The 17282-nt window shown below is 35.1% G+C and overlaps 1 protein-coding gene across 2 annotated transcripts in view; it reads right to left on the bottom strand.

Annotated features, from left to right (window-relative positions):
* The window catches only part of RELCH (RAB11 binding and LisH domain, coiled-coil and HEAT repeat containing), a 48494-nt gene extending 41038 nt beyond the window's left edge, over positions 1 to 7456 (bottom strand). The window contains exons 1-5 of one of the 2 annotated variants that reach the window (XM_025895569.1): positions 7304 to 7456; positions 7128 to 7219; positions 6363 to 6668; positions 2200 to 2275; positions 1706 to 1801 (exon numbers count right to left, since the gene is read on the bottom strand). In XM_025895569.1, coding sequence (XP_025751354.1) covers positions 1706 to 1801; positions 2200 to 2275; positions 6363 to 6668; positions 7128 to 7153 — 504 coding nt within the window. In that variant the 5' untranslated portion in view covers positions 7154 to 7219; positions 7304 to 7456. Of the gene's footprint in view, positions 1 to 1705; positions 1802 to 2199; positions 2276 to 6362; positions 6669 to 7127; positions 7220 to 7303 lie in introns of those variants that run through there. The other variant, XM_025895570.2, reaches the window with a different exon arrangement.
* Between the last annotated feature and the right edge of the window lie 9826 nt (positions 7457 to 17282).

Below are 17282 nucleotides of genomic sequence, written 5' to 3'. Positions count from 1 at the left end.
CAATTGCTTTGCATTATAATCTGAACTCGTTACACGTGTCTCCAATTAGTGATCTTTAGGTATATTTTTACATCAATTCTCTGTAACATTGTGTAAAACTTGCATTATAACATTGGTTTTGGACAAGACTCAAAGTTATAACTTGCTGAAGAGAGCCTAGTTCTTAGGTTAGCTTTTCATAATATCAATATTAATAAATACTAACAGATAGTCTACCCAATTTTTCCTTCAAATTCCATGACTACATCTGAAAGAACATTACAATAGTTATAGCAAGGGGTGGCAAGTAAAACCAGGTATTTTTACAGCAAATTTCAATAGTTGGAAAATTAAGCATCCCATGCAATTCAGTTACCCAATTCTCACTTGTGGCTTTTCAAGTAAACTGAAACAGTCAATTCATTTAAGGCAAAAATACATGTAATCATATGTAACTTCAACTGTAAAACTAAATAAGAAGGAAATAGGCTAAAAGGTCGCACAAATATTAAATGCATTAACACAGATTATGCTACAAGCTTTGAAAAGAAGCTAAAATACCACATCCTGCCAAGCAGAAGGAAGGAAAGGAATAAATAAGAAATCAGAAATTAGGCACTGATCCATGAACATTCACAGAATTATTCTGAAAGACTATTAACAGAACCATTTCCAGAGCATCCAGTTAACATCCTCACTCCCTCAGCAAAAAAAAAAGCCTTTTATGAACTTTCAAAACATGGCACATGTCTGAGGTTCACCATGTCAACCACCAATAATTACTTGTATGGTATAAAATTTTAGATTACAGGATCAGTACAAATTTCTTGAGGATTTTTCAAAGCCTTACAATGAATTTATGCAAAACACACTATGAAGGCTACCATACTGTAGGTCCTGTCAACAAGGACTAAAACTCGCTCAACAAGCTATGCTACTTCAAACCCTTTATTTCAGTGTCAATTATAAGGCCACTGAATTTTTGTTTGATATGTTTTTCTGGTTTTTTTTCCACACATACAGGTAATGTGCAATACTTACAACAAAGCACACAAAACCAGTCACTTTTTTCCCCATCTTCAATCCCAGTCTTCCTTTCCTATGCTATGCAAGAATGACTATGCAAACCACTATCTTTAGTTACATTCAAAATACACATTACATTTTCATAATTTTTAGTTAGTTTCATTATAAAAGTAAGGAAAACATATGAGCAAGATTGTAAGAAAATGACCAAAGGACTATTCTTGATGAACCTTATCTTGGCTGATATATGGAGCTTCTAGAAAAAGACATTAAAATATTTTTTTTGTTCAAGTATATAGTGCTGCAAAAGAACCCAAACATTAATCCTTACTAAAATTAATAGTCAAAATAAACCAAATTTAATGTTTGAACTTATAGCCTCTGCTCTTTGTAATGCATATTAACATGATCTTCTCTAAAAAAAATATCTGTGCTACCACAAAAGGATGGACCTACAGTAACAGTCTTGCTGAACACTAATGGGTGCCTTAAGCAGAGGAAGAAGTATTAGGATACCATGCAGGTTTACTGAACTCACCTGACAGAGGTGCAAACCCATTTTCTAGGAGCAGAGATGCATGCACAAAAGTAAGAACATGATTGCAAGTAACAGACTTTCATGAAATGACATACAACATCTTCAAAATGAACAAGAAAACATCCAGATAAAAATAAAATGTAAAATTTCAGGGTTCCTCACCTCTCGCTTTGCAAGTAGCACATTAGGAACAATGTGAGGCAGGCAGCGTCCCAACATTAACATGACACTTTTTTCACTGTCTGCAATCCGAGATACCTAGAAAACCAAGTTGCTTGTTTGTTTTTTTTAAAAGAAGCACAAAGACAGAAAAATATCCTTTCAGAGGACTAAGGGTTACAGCAGGCTGACCACTTACCAGAAAAATACTTCAATTACTCCCACATATTAAGCTGTAAGTTTTTGATCTATCAGTAACTTCAAAAGCATGAATCCACTGCTAGAGACTCAAACCTTCCCAGTAATTACATATCTATCACTAGATTCCATATTTAAGCTGAAATCTGAAATCACATCCTTATTTCTTAAGTTTCATGCACATAGATTCACCTCTCCATCTATGCTCATGTCTTGTTTCAAAGCAATTATTGCTTGTTTAACTACTGCTACCATGCAAAATAGAGGCTCTTTTAGTTTACGTCAACTGGGAAATATACCTCTGATCCCAAACGGCTGTCTGCTGACATCCGACAGAAAGACAGTAGTGCTTGATGGAAAGCTGGTGACAATTTCCTGAAACATCATCAAAAAGGGAGTGGGGAAAAAAAAGCATAAATCAGAAAGTTGATAAAACAAGTCCTTTCATTCTTGTTTACTCGGCTAGGCAAAATGACGCTCGGAAAGCATGTTTTAAGTGAAGCATAATACAGAAGTTTTTGTTTAAAATCATTGTTGACTTTCAAGGTGTTTAGTTTGTAGCAAGACAAAAAACCCGTGTGTCCTAATTAAGAAGTTACTTTTAGTTCCGAAAAATGTAACATCTTTCAAACTGCTGCACAGACAAATATAGGACTAAAGCATGAAGAAAAGGAAGCTTTAGCAATACAAGAGGAAGCACACAATTATGCAAACAGAGGGGTGTGGGCACAGAAATCACAAGAAACAGTATTTTTTCTATTTTTGCCTAATGCTCTGATTCTGCACATTGCATAAAAGCATTTGAGTAGTCAGTCAACTTACAAGCTTCAGCATTATATAGAGATTGCTCAACCACCACTTTGGGATTGAAATGTTGGATTCAAAAGCATAGTCAGAAACTCACAATTAAATTTAAATTGCTATCTAAGCCCTCATACAATGTGTATCTGTAGAAGCACTGCCTCATGGCCACACACAGCACCAGCCAATGCAGCCGAGCTACTCAAAGCGTTAAGCATACATATAAAATCTGATAACAGTCTCAAAACACCCTTGTCCCAAGAGGATAATTTGGCAAAAATGTTCTCAGAAAACTGTTACTGACCATTACACTACACAGGCAAAGCAGCATCAGCATCCTATTTTTCCTCATAATAACAACTTCCTCTGCCTTATCTGAGGTCTGTACTTAGATGCTAATCTAATGCTGCTATATTTAAAGAGGAAAATCAACATTTGTCTTCCAAAACACATACAAAAAGTATCTCACTCTGTATCATCATCTGCTGTTTGAATCCTCTAATGACACTATATCAGCTTAAGAAAGGAGGCACAATTCCTATTTCTTATGTGGAAACTGGTATCATCTTTGAACTCTTAAAAATGCACCTGAGTGCACAAAATCCTACACACATCTAATTATGTCTATGGACATATATTTTTATCTAATAGATTGAAATATAACACTATAGTAAATACATTTTACCTTTGCTAACCAAAAAAAATCACATTAAGAATCAAAGTTCCTACTTATAACTGTTTAATCCAGGAGGATACACATAAATACACCAGTTTTCCTCCTCTTACTATTTAGAAAATACGATCAGATTTTAAATTTACTACTTAGAATCAAGTTTCTTGACAGTACAGGGTTTTAAACCATATTTTAAATTTCAATGAAGGAAGCATGTTTTACTTCTAGTCAGCTTGGTTTTGTGCAAGGTTCATTTTAGAAAAGTTACTAAACTACTTAAATGCTAGCCAGTTGTAAAGAACTTCTGTTAAACAATAAGTTAGTCCCTATTCTGTAAAATATTCTTGACTGACAGATTTACAGGCTCTACTAAAGGCTTTACAGTTTTTTTACACTGGAAGAACAGGAGCAAGCCTTGCACTTGATGGCTATGCTGGACAGAAACAATGAAAGACCCAAGCCTCTTGCATACAAGTCAGTGGAAAGTCTCTTCAAGACGTCACTAGTGAAGATGTTCAAATATATGAAACTATGATGAATACAAAACCCAAGTATTACTATTCTATTCCGTATAACACCACCACAAGAGTGAATTTACTCAAAAAGCCAGGACTGCTATATACAGACACCACCTTGTATTTGGTGCAAATTACCAAACACCTTAAATTAGTTGAATAAATACATGTGGTGTAGTCTATTTAAACTGCTGCTACTGCTTTCTACTGCAATCTGTTAGATGAGGCATTTTTCCAATGATGGCCATGTCCTCATTTGCCATCATGCACGCACAGCTGCTCTAAGTGCAGTCACACAAAGCAGGCTCACTTGCTCTTCTATTCTCTCTTCCCATCTGGGCAAGATTTATGCCAAGAATCCACTCTCTAGATACAGTAGTAACAATCTTGCCTTTTAGGATAGAGACTTAGTTTTTAATCTCTCTTAATACATTCTGAATAAATTGTTGTAATTGTCTCCTACAAATAACCACCCTTGGGTTGAAATCAATAAATATCCAGCACTTTTATTGTGCTGCTTCTTCCACAGATCTCAAAATACTTAACAAATAATGTATTTTTTAGTGAAAAATATTACTGTGTTATTAAAAACCTAGTGCATAATCCGGGAAAAAAATTTAGTACTACATACTGTTCTATAAAATTTTGTATCAAATATGGTTTCCTTTGACCCTTCGTTGAGGTGTTAAGCCCAAAGCAGAGTACAAAAATAGCTACATATTACACAGGCATTACTTATTTCTGCAGTGAACTGCATTTGAGGGGACTTCTGAAGTTAACTCAATGGGGATTCATGGCTTCATTGAACCACTTTTCAAATAAATCCATGTGCTGTTATATTTAAAACAGCTGTGAGCAGCGAAACAAATGTTGTTCTTCTAGACTCTACTGTCATAAATCCCACTGGAAATATGCAGTTCCTTCCTCAGTCAGTGATTTAATCCTATTTTGATACACATCCTCACTATCCCCAAACCATCAATCTAATATTCATGCACTTAATGCCACCCAGCACTCACCGTTACTCTGAGCAAACAAACTTGCAACAAGCCACAAATGAAAGTAGGCAGACAAGTATTTAGCAATCCATGTACAACAGATCTAAGTCTTGATTATTACCTAATCTAAATATTCAGTTAAGATACGAGAGAAATTTAAAAAGAAAACAAACTCTGGAAAGCTTAAATCAAACCACTGACCATTCTTCAGAAAAATCTAAGCTGTTTTATTTTCCTGTTAAACACCAGTATACTCAACTAAAAGAGAAGAAATTTGTCATGAGACTCTAAAGGACTGTATTAAAAAATCAGAAATCATTCCTCCTGTCCACTTCTAAAGTTGATATCCCTGAAAAAGTGCCCCTGACCCTAGAAGTCAGTGCAAGAAGTTCAGAAAATCCAGAGAAAGCAGGATACTTAAGAGTTTACAAGAAAAGGTAATTACTAGCAGGGGTAGCAACTCCATTTTATAGGTATTCTTTTTCTTGCCTCCCAACAGCTTGCATTTATATTCCATCTGCAGAGAATGTCACACAGATTTCTACTTGGTATTTTCAGACAGAAGATATTTCTAGAAGCATATTACAGTATCAACACCAGCAAAAGAATGCTACATGAACTGACAAAATACAAAGCAAGATAGCTGCCTGCTTCCCTAGCAACAGCAACAATAAGATTGTAAGGTGATCTACTTGCACATCTTTGTCCACAATGGTAGTATTAAAAGCTGTACATACCCTCCTTAATTCTGTGGTACATGTTACTCCCGATGGCTACACAGTGGTTTATTCTACCACTTAACAAACAATTCACTTCCTCTCTTCACTATAAAAAGACTTTTATAGATTGGAGAGGCTTTCTCAAGAACTCTTAGACACACAAACTCAGTCTCCAAGGAATAACACCACATGAATACCTTATTTTAGTTAAAAGAATCATAGCTACCCAGTGAAGACTTGCCCCAAAATCAAACCTCAAAAAAGCAGAGTGCCATCAGATACCCTTTCTGATAATTCAAAAAATATATAAATAAAAATGTACTGCTCTCTTAGATACTCTGAGTTATACACATCTACATAGAAATAACAAAAATTTTTTTTCAAACAACTCTTCAAGCAGAACAGAAGATAATCATGAAATTATAACTTAAAAGAGAATCTTGTTTTCCCATTCACTATTCTGATTTTATCTATTGCTGCAGCAAACAGGACTGGTTTTAGAAACAAGCAGAAGGCAAAAAGAAACGCTGAAACTTAATACTGAAACTGTAGGTTTGCCATGTGTACTCCCTCCTAAAAAGATTAGGAACAATATAAAAATATCAGTACTGTATCCTAGAGGTATGGTAAGTATTTTACTTGCATTCAAAACACACATGATCTATTCATGTGGCAGAATTTTACTGTTAGAAAAACATCTACTATCTTTACAAGAATTTTTAATTATAGCATGCCAGTTTACAACCTATCACTAACCTATTAGGTTTATCAAAGTGGACTGCAGTTTTAGATGATGGAGCACGTGAGGACAGTTTCTCTGTCTCTTTACAGGACACAGAATTTAGCATATCGTCTTTAGAAGTCCTTGAGTCCACTTCAGCAGATAAAGCAAGGCTTGTTTCCTCGGTGTTTCCATGTTTATTGTCATTCTCAGAGCTCTTGATATCCAAGTACCGTCCATTGTCCTCTGAGACCGTGAGAGGCACTTGTTTTAAAGGATGGGGAGCTACACCATAAACTGTTGACACAGCAAAGTTTTCATTCTTGAGAAGATCTATTTCACTGGAAAAGGAAAGGCAAATGAAATATTTCTGTAGCTTTCATAAGAATGCTGTTCAAATCACAAGACTGAAGCACAGAAATAAGGACAATGTACTGAAAAGAGCTCCCTCCTCAACTCCAGTATGTGCACACCACAGTACTAAGGAGTTACAAAGCTAAGAGAAAAGAAAACCTATGCAAAATACATCAGATTATGTTTCAAAAAAATAAAGAAGTTACATTGAAAGAACAAAATTGATTACAAAATTAAATTATATGGGCAATAATAGATATAATCAGTTTGAAGTCTCTCCCTTTTTCTAATGAAATACCATGTATTGAAAAGGAAATACTGCCCTGCCCTGAAGAATTCCTAGTAATTTCATACCTGTAAGTTGTATGTTTCCATATATGTGCTAGAAAAACACTGAGAAGTTATCCAACATTTATCAGCAGTTGAGTAGATTGGTAAGTACATACCTCTCAAGTCTTTGGATTTGTTCCATCAAAGACCATTTCTCACTGTTTAACACACTGATTTGATCTTCTAATTTTTGCACTATTAAACATTGCTAAATACAAGATAGAAAAAAAAGAGTTTAGTACAATAAAGTAATATTGCAAACAGATGTAACATTTCTTCTGTACAGTCTTACTTCTATTGACTGTGGCGTTGTTTCAAATACAGGGACGGTCCCAAGTATAGGAGTATCAGCCTCTAACTCATCGTCTTCTACACCAACTGACGCATCCACCACATCTTTTGCAGTAACATGATGGTTTCCAAAGTCACGGTAGAGTTGTAACAGGTCAGGAGGTTTTGGAATGTTCAATCCTACATCATCCCAAAGTTCAAAATCCTTCAAAGGAATTAAAAAAAACTAAAGCATACAAAATACTTCCTTTTATTTTTGTTTCTCTTCCTCATTTGACCACAGGCCATACAACAGCAAAATAATTACATCAAGACTGCATTGTAGTAGAGCAGATGAAAGCTTAAATCAAACAGCAAGAAACAATAGCAGAGAAAGGATCCACTTCATGAAGCAATGCACTTTCATCCTAAAGGCAGCTCTAGGTAACATACTAAAGACAGGACCTTTCAAAACCACACAGATTACAATTTATCTTTTTTCTAGGACATGAACACTTTTTAGAATCAGAAACAACATTGCTCAAATTCTAGCAGAAGCCAGTGCAGCTGATAGAAGGTTTTCTACTGATAGAGGTATTGGTTTTGTTCCCATGTCAGCCACAAGTACAGGTGTAATTTCCCAGAGGCAGACTGTTACAGTACTGCAGAATCATTTAGAACATTAGACATAAAAGCAATCATCTTAGCTATGTTTGGAAAGATCTAAGATAACACCTTATGACAGAGAGTTTCTTCAGTGCTGTATTAAACGACACAGGGTCATTAAGTACACTCACATATATGCCCAGATCACAAACAACGAGTAAATTGTATATCCTGCACAAATCAACTGAGTATGATTTAAGGAAAAGATTATGTTCAAGATCCAGATCTGTCACATCAGAATCCAAGAAAGTATACAGGTACCCATAACTCACAGTAATTCGCTTCTTGTTTTGATTCCTTTAAAGAACACACTGTTTCCTTCCTATAATTTTTGGGAAAATACCCACAAACTGCTGTGTTTTCAAACCAAGCTTTATATATGAGAATGCTAACTAACATATTTAACTTTAAGAGTAATCATATATATATGAAGTGAACTACATGCTCAGGAGAAGTCATTGTAATTAACTTGAGTTTATGACAAGATCAGAATATGGCAAGCAAGCACGTAAAAAAAAAAACCCAATCACAAGCAAACTTTACCTGATCATGATTTTCATCTGAAAATGTTATTGATGTAAGCTTGTAACTATTCTTCAATAAAAATTCATTAACTAGGAAGTTTAGAGCTCTTTTCTCAAGAGGTCTGATTGGCTCCTGGAAAAAAAGAAAACAATACACTACATCTTTGGTTCATCTTTATTCCCGTCATAAAGTCCATGCAAAGCTCAGTTATCACCAGCCACCTACCTGAATTTCAGGACTTGATTTATAATTTTTTCGTTCCTGCAAAGGAACTTCATTTTCTGGGGAGGAAAAAAAAGTAACTGAATTTTACTCTCTCATAGAGGATGAGCTCAGCTACTTCTACATTGTTCAAAGTAGAGACTTAAGAAAAGGTTTATGTACACCACCTGCAGCCTGAGTCAGGTTGGCTCGAAGGGCCTGTATGGTCTCCTTGGCTTTCCGTAGTTCAAACTCCAGGACTGGACAGGGATTTGGATTAAACATACACAGGCATCCAACCAAGGCAAGGGAAACAAAAATAAAATATAAAAAGCAAGGATGGGTGTGAAAAAAAATATACTGTTTGTATTAAACAGAAAGCATGCAATCTTTATGGAACTTATGAACACATGCAGCAGAGTTGGTCTGAAAGCAAACTGGTGAAGGTTTTCCATAGTTTCATTGGCCTTAAGTTAGCTAAATCAAAATTTCAAGCTGTCTGACAAGGACTCGCTGTAGGGTTTTGGGATAGTATTTGGGAGTTGATCTTGTCAAATGTTTTGATTTCTTGGGGCAAGGGGAGTATACAGGCAATCAGAGCACAGATCTAAAGGAAGCAAATAGGTGCTGTCAGCAGAGGAAGCTGTCTCCATGTAGCAAAGCTTAAACCATGAAGTGAATGTACTGTCCCATTGAGACTACAGACTTCTGGAAAAAATTACACACTGAAATTTTAGTAGTTTAAAGGGGAGATTTTGAAACATACTTTATTTTACTGCAAAAAACAGAGTAGTTTTAAATCTCTATTTAAAAATAGAAGAGTCTTAGGAATACCCTAGAGTTGATTAAGATTTTGCGTTCAACTGAATACATTGAAGAGATGCACAACCAAAAAAAAAAAGCAAAAAAAGCAGCTCTTCTACAGTACTTATAAAGAAACCTAAAACAAAAAAAGCCTTTGCTCCATTATTCTTAAAAGTTTACAGTGATTCCAGACTCTACAACACTTTAAAAGATGTAGAGTCAGCTTTAGAGTCAAAAATATGTAATTCTAGCGGTTGCTATCACCTGCTTCTCCTCTCCACTCCCCTGGTCACTGTTATGTGTTTCTCATGTTCCAGTGTTTCCTCCAAAAAGGGCCAGTGGTGCTTTGCTTGCACTGGGGTTTCATGTGTTTTGATGTTGAGGTCATGTATGGTGGCTTAAATTTTAAAACCCTGTACTTTTGCAAAACATAGAGCAAATGTTCTTTTAATAGCCATTTACAATTAGACCATCTAAGGGAACCTATTTAAGGAATTACCAGATAAATACACGCATTTAATTAATTCTCAGATTAATCTAATCACACTCAAAATATACAGTTACCAGAAAGAAGGACTCTTATACTTAACTAGAAAAGATGAGCACAAGACAGCTACAATACTGAACTGTTAGACAGCCTATTCAGAATATTTTAATGTCTACCTTATTCCCATGCAAAAAAAATCCATTGTAGCTGCTTTTAATAAGAAAATATCAATGATACCTTTAATCACTGCCTGGAAACAATTTAACACGGACTTTTGAAATATGTACATAGAGGACAATGCATTGCAGAATCACTGCATTGGCTCTAGATTGCATGAAATGCTACTGAAGGTTGCAAATAAAAATGTTTCCTCTTTCGAGCATCTGTTGCTAAGACTTCTGATAATTAGCACGCATGGAAAAAAGATTCACTCAGTTTGCAAATTATCCATAAAAACTGAAGGAGTAACTACAGTACACCACATTTGCTACATGAAAATAACTAGTTTGATGCACAGAATTTTACTGCAGCAATACAAAAGCGCAACTGAGGATACAATGAATAAAATATGTAAAATCTCTCTAGTATTCAGCAATGCTGATCTGCAAATACTTCTGTGCAACAAAGTTAGAAAATGCTCTCATAGTTAAGTACCTAATTTTAGCACTTCCTTGCATTTGAGTTACTTATTCACAGTTACAATTCTAAGTTGTAAACTACTAATTTGTTAGTTTTTGAAAATTGTAAAGAACTCAAATTGAGTAATTTTTCTGACAGAAATGACTATGTGTTAACATTTTACTCTCGTAAAATATTTTCAAAGACCAGAACAGTTGCAGATCAGGAGTGCCCTGCACTAGAATGATATAAATAATAAAAAAAGTTAGAAAAACAACACAAACTATAAAAACTCAGGAAATCCCATTAAGGAAAATAGGAATAAGACATGTCTGAAGGCGTGGAAAGCCAAAAAACTCATGTCAGACAAACCCATGTCAGACGGCAAGAATTAATTTTTAGTGAACTGTGATGATGCTGAAAATTCTTAGAAGCCATCAGGATTTTACCCATTCAACCTTAAAAGTAGATGACTCTGCTGCATGTTTTTCTGTTACACAGATTCTAGACATGGTATATTTGAGAAGTTGTCACTTTGCAGCTACACAGTTCTACTACAACACAGCATTGTTACAGTTGTACCTCATCTAGCCTTACTAATGCCACCATTATAATTGCCACCGTACAAACCTGGATGATTTCGAGTCGGTCACAAATTTAGCTTCTATTTGAAGAACTTTGTTTGTATTTTTGTTATATAAGCATAAATACTTGTAAGTATCTATAACATAATTTCAATCAAATGTTAAATTATGATAAAAAGGTCTTTATTTTAGAAGTTATACTGAAATGTGATCTTCTACCAAAATCTGTAATGATTTTTAACTCAGCACGTGTACTAATGAAATCAACACCGGAAATCCCTTAAATAAAAAGGCAACTTCTAACCCCGTTCTTTGTAACCATTATCAAGTACTGACTTTTAACATAATAATCTGATCTGTCTCCCCCTCTCCTTCTGTTAGGAAGCTGTCGTACCTTAGAGAAGTTACACCTTCAAAAGCATTGATAAAGCCAGCTAAAGTTTAACTTCATGCTCAAGTGAGCTGATAACATGTAGAACTCATTGCACCTGGTGAAGGAGCAGACACTCCTCAAATGATACACCAAAGCTTTGCTGCAGATAACTTAGGAAAGAACCCAAGTGACACTCCTCTACATCAGGAAAGCAGAGAACAGAAATTTGGAGCCTTGAGCTCAGTTTATCTTCCTGCCAGGAAAGGGCATTTCTGAACAATCTGGCTTGCCTTAGGGGAGACAAATTGAAATGGATCTCTTGCTTCTTATTTATAAAAGAACTCTAATCACTACATCTACCATTCTGAAAAAAAATTAGACTTACTCAAAAAGTGAATCTTTCAAGTGAGCAACCAGGCATTAGATAAAGTTTTTCAGATTAGCCATTTTTACATGATTCAGTTTTCAAGAAGCTAACCTAACACACCTTAAAAGAGAAGTGCATATCAGGAGTAGCTTGTCTGCTGAGCTTTGACATTTAAAAGTGAAGTTTCCTCAAGGATCTTATTCTATTCACTCATATTTGTTAATGACTTCATAAGTTTTTGGATCATAGGTTGAGAAGACAGCTATAAAAAACAATCTGAGATTTGGGATGGAACAAGCTGAAATCTACATGAACAGCAGTCTTGTGGGGCCAAGGCCAAAAAGCTGAAGAATTAAACAGTATTTCTAAAATTTTTTCAATACTAGCTTTTGTATAAGTAGTATTATTTCCAATTAAACCAGAATTTTACGTTTCACTTATGAAATATCTTGTTAGACTTTTGCATACTTCACTATGAAGTATTTCAGACAACAGGAGAAAGGTAGTTTTGTGTTGTGAAGCCACAAGACGGCATTCAGACATTTTCTTTTAAAAGTAGTTCTCCTCTGAAGTATCAAGGGCCCCTGTGCTTACCTAGTTTTCCTCAAACTTTCATACTGTTACAAGCTTTGTTGTTGGTTCCTTAACTGTTATTTTGAGATCTTCCTCCTTGCAAAGTAAATGTAGAACTCCAGATGTCCTAAATCATGCCCTTTAAAACATGTATGATATCCCATTACATTTATGGATTTGTATACACATTTTGAGTCAATCAGAAAAAAATTTAAATTCTCTGACAATAGTTAGCAATGAAGCCGCTATCACAAACGTACTTAAGGTGTCCAAAGTCCCCCTTTCCTGAAACAAGCACTAAGAAGAAAAGCAACCTTATTTACAGTTGTTGTGAAACACTTCAGGACATAACACAAATAGACCTGAACCAGAAAGTTGCATTACAGCATGAGATATGACTACCACACTACAAAGCTTAAGACCAGCATGAGAGTTCATGAGCAAGATAATGGAGAACTTGTTGCCATAGTGGGAAGCCAACACTTGACTCGGCAACCTCATTAATGCTTTTGAGTTAATGAGACAGGACCAGATACAGAGAAAACCTCAACTACAGCAGACTTTTCTTCAGGTTCAACCCTTGGAGACAATCAACCTGGAACGAAATTTAAGAGGCTTACAACTGCTTCACAGGGCCTGAGACAGGAAATGGGAAGACAAAACCCGTTTTCAGGATAAACAAACTGTACACACAGTGTTAGCACATGACTGTTGTATTACAGATGCCTTTTGAGTTCTGGTTTTTTGGTTTTTGTTTGTCTGTTTTTTAAGATTTTCCTCTGATTTTGATTGTGCACAAGTAACAGTAATCATTAAAAAAAGAAAATAAAAAGGTCTATAAAAAGCAGAAACTGTGAACCCAAGTCTAGATAAATGAAATTCTCAAAAATAATCCAGTGGTTTTTGAGCTTGTCTCTTCCCTTCAAATCCTGACACAGACAGTATTTCATTCTGCTAATCAGAGATACATAGTCTAGCCAGAAATCGATGCTAACATCGGGAGATCTGAGAGCATAATTGATTGAAATGGAATTTGACTATGAGAATTAACTTTATTATCATGAAAAACAAAACCTGTTTTTAAAACTATCAGATTCTTAGAATAGTAGGTGTGAAAGGTAAGTTAGCAATAATAAGGATTCTGAATTATGGAAAGTAGGGGTTTTAGATCACAAGCATACTTGTGCACATGGTCAATTTAAGATGTGGCAGAAGATTCACTTCCTTAGACTGAATGTCAGATGACCTATTTAAAGCAAATGCTGTGAGTATTTGACTTCAAGTTAGGTATATTCTTATTCCACAGGAAGGGAATAGGTTTTCCATTCCCTTGTTGTTTTATGAAAATTAGTATTTGGAGGAGGTTTTTTAACCCTAATAAATCCTTCAGTACTGAGTTTATCTTAGCAGCATTTCAAGCACTGAATACATGAGTTCAGATTCAAGACTTATCAATCTTAGAGAACGAGTTATTTCCATCTAGTAAATTGTAAACTGTAAGGATGCAAGTATTTTTTTTGAACTCTTAGTGGATTACAAATGTATTATCCAAATTGTTAGAAAGCTCTCATTTTCATTAGGATTGGATAGATAATGAAGAATGTTTTCGAAAGTGCAGTTAGTTTTCTCATGCTTATCTACATCCTCAACTTGCATCTTTTTAGTCAAGCTCATAGTATCACAGAAGAGACTCACTTCGCTTCCTTCGATCACACTTCCCAAAAGAAAAGTTTACACCAACTCTTCAAAACGTGTTTACTTCTATGCCAAATTTTGATTCTAATGCCAGATGGAATGAACTGGGCTAACAGTTTTGAAATACTGAAATAAATTTTAAAGTCCTTTTGACTTGGAACCAGTTTATGGGTTACATTTAGTGACTGATGTGCATTTATGTCCTATCTTTCATTTGACTAGTGAATTGATATGGAAATCCTGCATTCTGTCCAAACTGTAAAAAACAAAGATAGCAGCATGAGAAGGGCGCTTACAAAAAGAAACTACTCAAACCCCACTCTGAGAACTATCAAAAGGAAAATATGGCTATTAGATCATGGCCTCAAGCTTTCACAACAGATTACAATGTTATCTCCTAATCATCAAAGCTCTTCACAGTAAAGAAAGAATTTGAGAAGAAATAAGCAAAATGGACTTCCATTTAAGTTTCAAACTGCATTTGCAGCTAAGAACTACTTCAAAAGCAGAAGTTATAAGCCAGAGTTTGTTCTAAGAAGGCACTAGATATGCAAAGTTTTTGAAACCTCTGCTGTCATAATTTTTTCATGTGCAAATTAAATACTTATCCATTTTCTGAAGTTTATTTCTCAGAAAGATTGCTTTAAACAGAACTGAGGCAAAATATTTTAAGCAATTATGACTGAACCAGAATTTTAAGTAGAAATAGGATATTTTGGAAAACTTTGAGTCTTCATGAATATCCAGAAATAATATTCCAGTCTTGCTTTGTTCAAATTCTTATGATGCTTTTTGAAAACTCTGGGAAAAACATCTCCAAAGGGACATAGAAATGTAACGTAAATATCCAGACATATAATTTCTTTGTCGATTACATATGACAGCAGCCAATCAACTATACTGTAATTGTCCAAAATATTGATCTATTGTAGGATTACTTAATTAAATTTAATATTTATTTTTAGGGTATATTCATTTCATACTGGGAGCAATCATTATTTTGTTATTAATGTTCCATCAGAAGATTAATGGTTCTACTGGATGTCAATTCTGACTGGGAATATACTTTCTATAAGCACATCTAATCCAATTCAGGTACTAAAGACAGCACTAAGCACAGATCAAACTAGCTCTCTCCGTAATACTATTGACAAGTAATACTGTCTAGAAACAGGAAAATCTACTAAGATGATGAAAATAAATAAAGTATTGGAAATTTGCTTGTTTCTTCCTTGTATTCCAGGACACAATTCACAAGCACTTGGGTTCCTAAAGCAATTTGCTTAGAAGATTAGTTGTCTATTTACAGCTATTGCCTCCTTGAAACAGACTACTTATATTGAAAAAGAGAGTAATTAGATAGTAATAAAAATCTGGAAGTTTCCATATAAATTGAAGAACACTAAGTCCCTATAGTTCTAGACCAGAGCACCAAATACCTGAAGTTGCTTCATGTTCATGAATTTAATCCAGTCCTTTAACTCAGTAACGCTGACTAGGTAAGAAAAATTAGATTTTCCTACCACTTTTGTTTCTTCTCTCTGGTTCAATACTGGTTGCCATTTCAGACTAACTGAGGGAGAAAAATTTCTGAGTCAAGATCCTTTTCAGAAGTGTTTCATCAGCCTTTTTGTTGCTTAAGAACATGACAGTGCTTCTGCTAGGAAGCTGGTGGTTCAGAGTACAGACAACAGCATGGAACAGAGACATAGCAGCTTGTATTATTTCAGGTTTCATAAAGCTTGACTATGTGAGCAGAAGTCCCAGCATCGACAACCTTCATGTACTTGTGATATTAAACAGCATTAAGTGACAAGAAGTAAACAGAGTTCTGCAGCAGTTTCTAGAGAGTTTTATTGGGTTTCTCTACAGAAGCCATGAATAACTTAACATCTGAACTTAGAAAAAAACCTGGACTAGAGAAATACGGTTCAAATGCAAAAGAGATTACTAAAATAATCTCAAATATAGAGAGAAGGTTCTGCCTTTGGTGAGATAAAAGATCCTGAAATTAAAAGTGCCAGAGGCCCCTAAGTTCAGAACAAGAGGCAAATAAAGCCACTTCCTTAAACCATTCTTACACAATCAAAGAATCAAATGGGAGAGAAAAGCACTACAGTTAAGATTTGTAGCAAAAAAGATTTACGGAACTAAGTAAATCCCAAATTTGCTCTGGGTTTGGAAATGCTTATTTGACTGATCTACATGAAAGCTATATTTAAGAGATGACTCGAAAGAAATTTTTATATCAGAAATCTATCATCCACGTAGTAGTCACAGAATACTATGTAGAATATTTTAGCATATGTTTCAGCTAGAGAGTAGTAGTCAGTAGACAATATCAAGATACAGTTCTATTGTCAAAAGCTGGTATATATTTAAGTATACTGCTTATTTCTACCCTAGCGATATCTGGAATCGTACAGAAGTACACCTGACTGAATATTTAGTTATTGTAGTAGAAATGTCTAAAACATGATATCATCAAGTGACTAGTTAAACCATTACAGTGAAGTCTTGTCATCTTCAGAAATGTTAATTTAAATACACTTATGCTAGAAACAAGTCCAACAGTAAAATTAACATTCTAAGATTCCTAAATCATACAGAAAACTTACCTGCTACTCTTTCATCTGTTTCCCTATTGCCATCATCAGAGTATCTTGCAAAATCTAAGGAATCAAGAGTACTGATGCTTCCAGCGCGATCTTAAAGGGGAGGAAAGAAAAAAAAAGATATCAGAAATAACCCTGAAGAGTTGCCTGTCTTTGACAGAGAAAGACAAAACACATTATAAATTGAAGGCTAAATAAGTTCTGCAAGACTGAATTTTACTGCATTTTCTAAAAGTGTCTCTAAGTAAAGACTACGTCAGAAAATTTGAACAAAAAATACAGCATTGCAACAAGTTCACTGAACAGCCTGTAAGAAATTCACTTTTTCTCCCCCTAAAAGGTGGTGTTTCTACCTTGTACACAGCAGGTGAGGAGCACTGTAGTGTAGCGCTTCCCCTTTCACACAAGGGCCAGGGACCTTGGCTTGGACATGCAGGTGAGCACTCACAAGAAACCAAAGAGGTACAAAGTGTTGTGCCACAGGTTCCAAGCA

Source organism: Manacus vitellinus, unplaced genomic scaffold (assembly GCF_001715985.3).
Source record: "Manacus vitellinus isolate BGI_N305 unplaced genomic scaffold, ASM171598v3 scaffold_33_pilon, whole genome shotgun sequence".
NCBI lineage: Eukaryota > Metazoa > Chordata > Aves > Passeriformes > Pipridae > Manacus > Manacus vitellinus.
The sequence above is the reverse complement of the archived record's forward strand: the minus strand, read 5'-3'. Positions and strand labels throughout refer to the sequence as shown.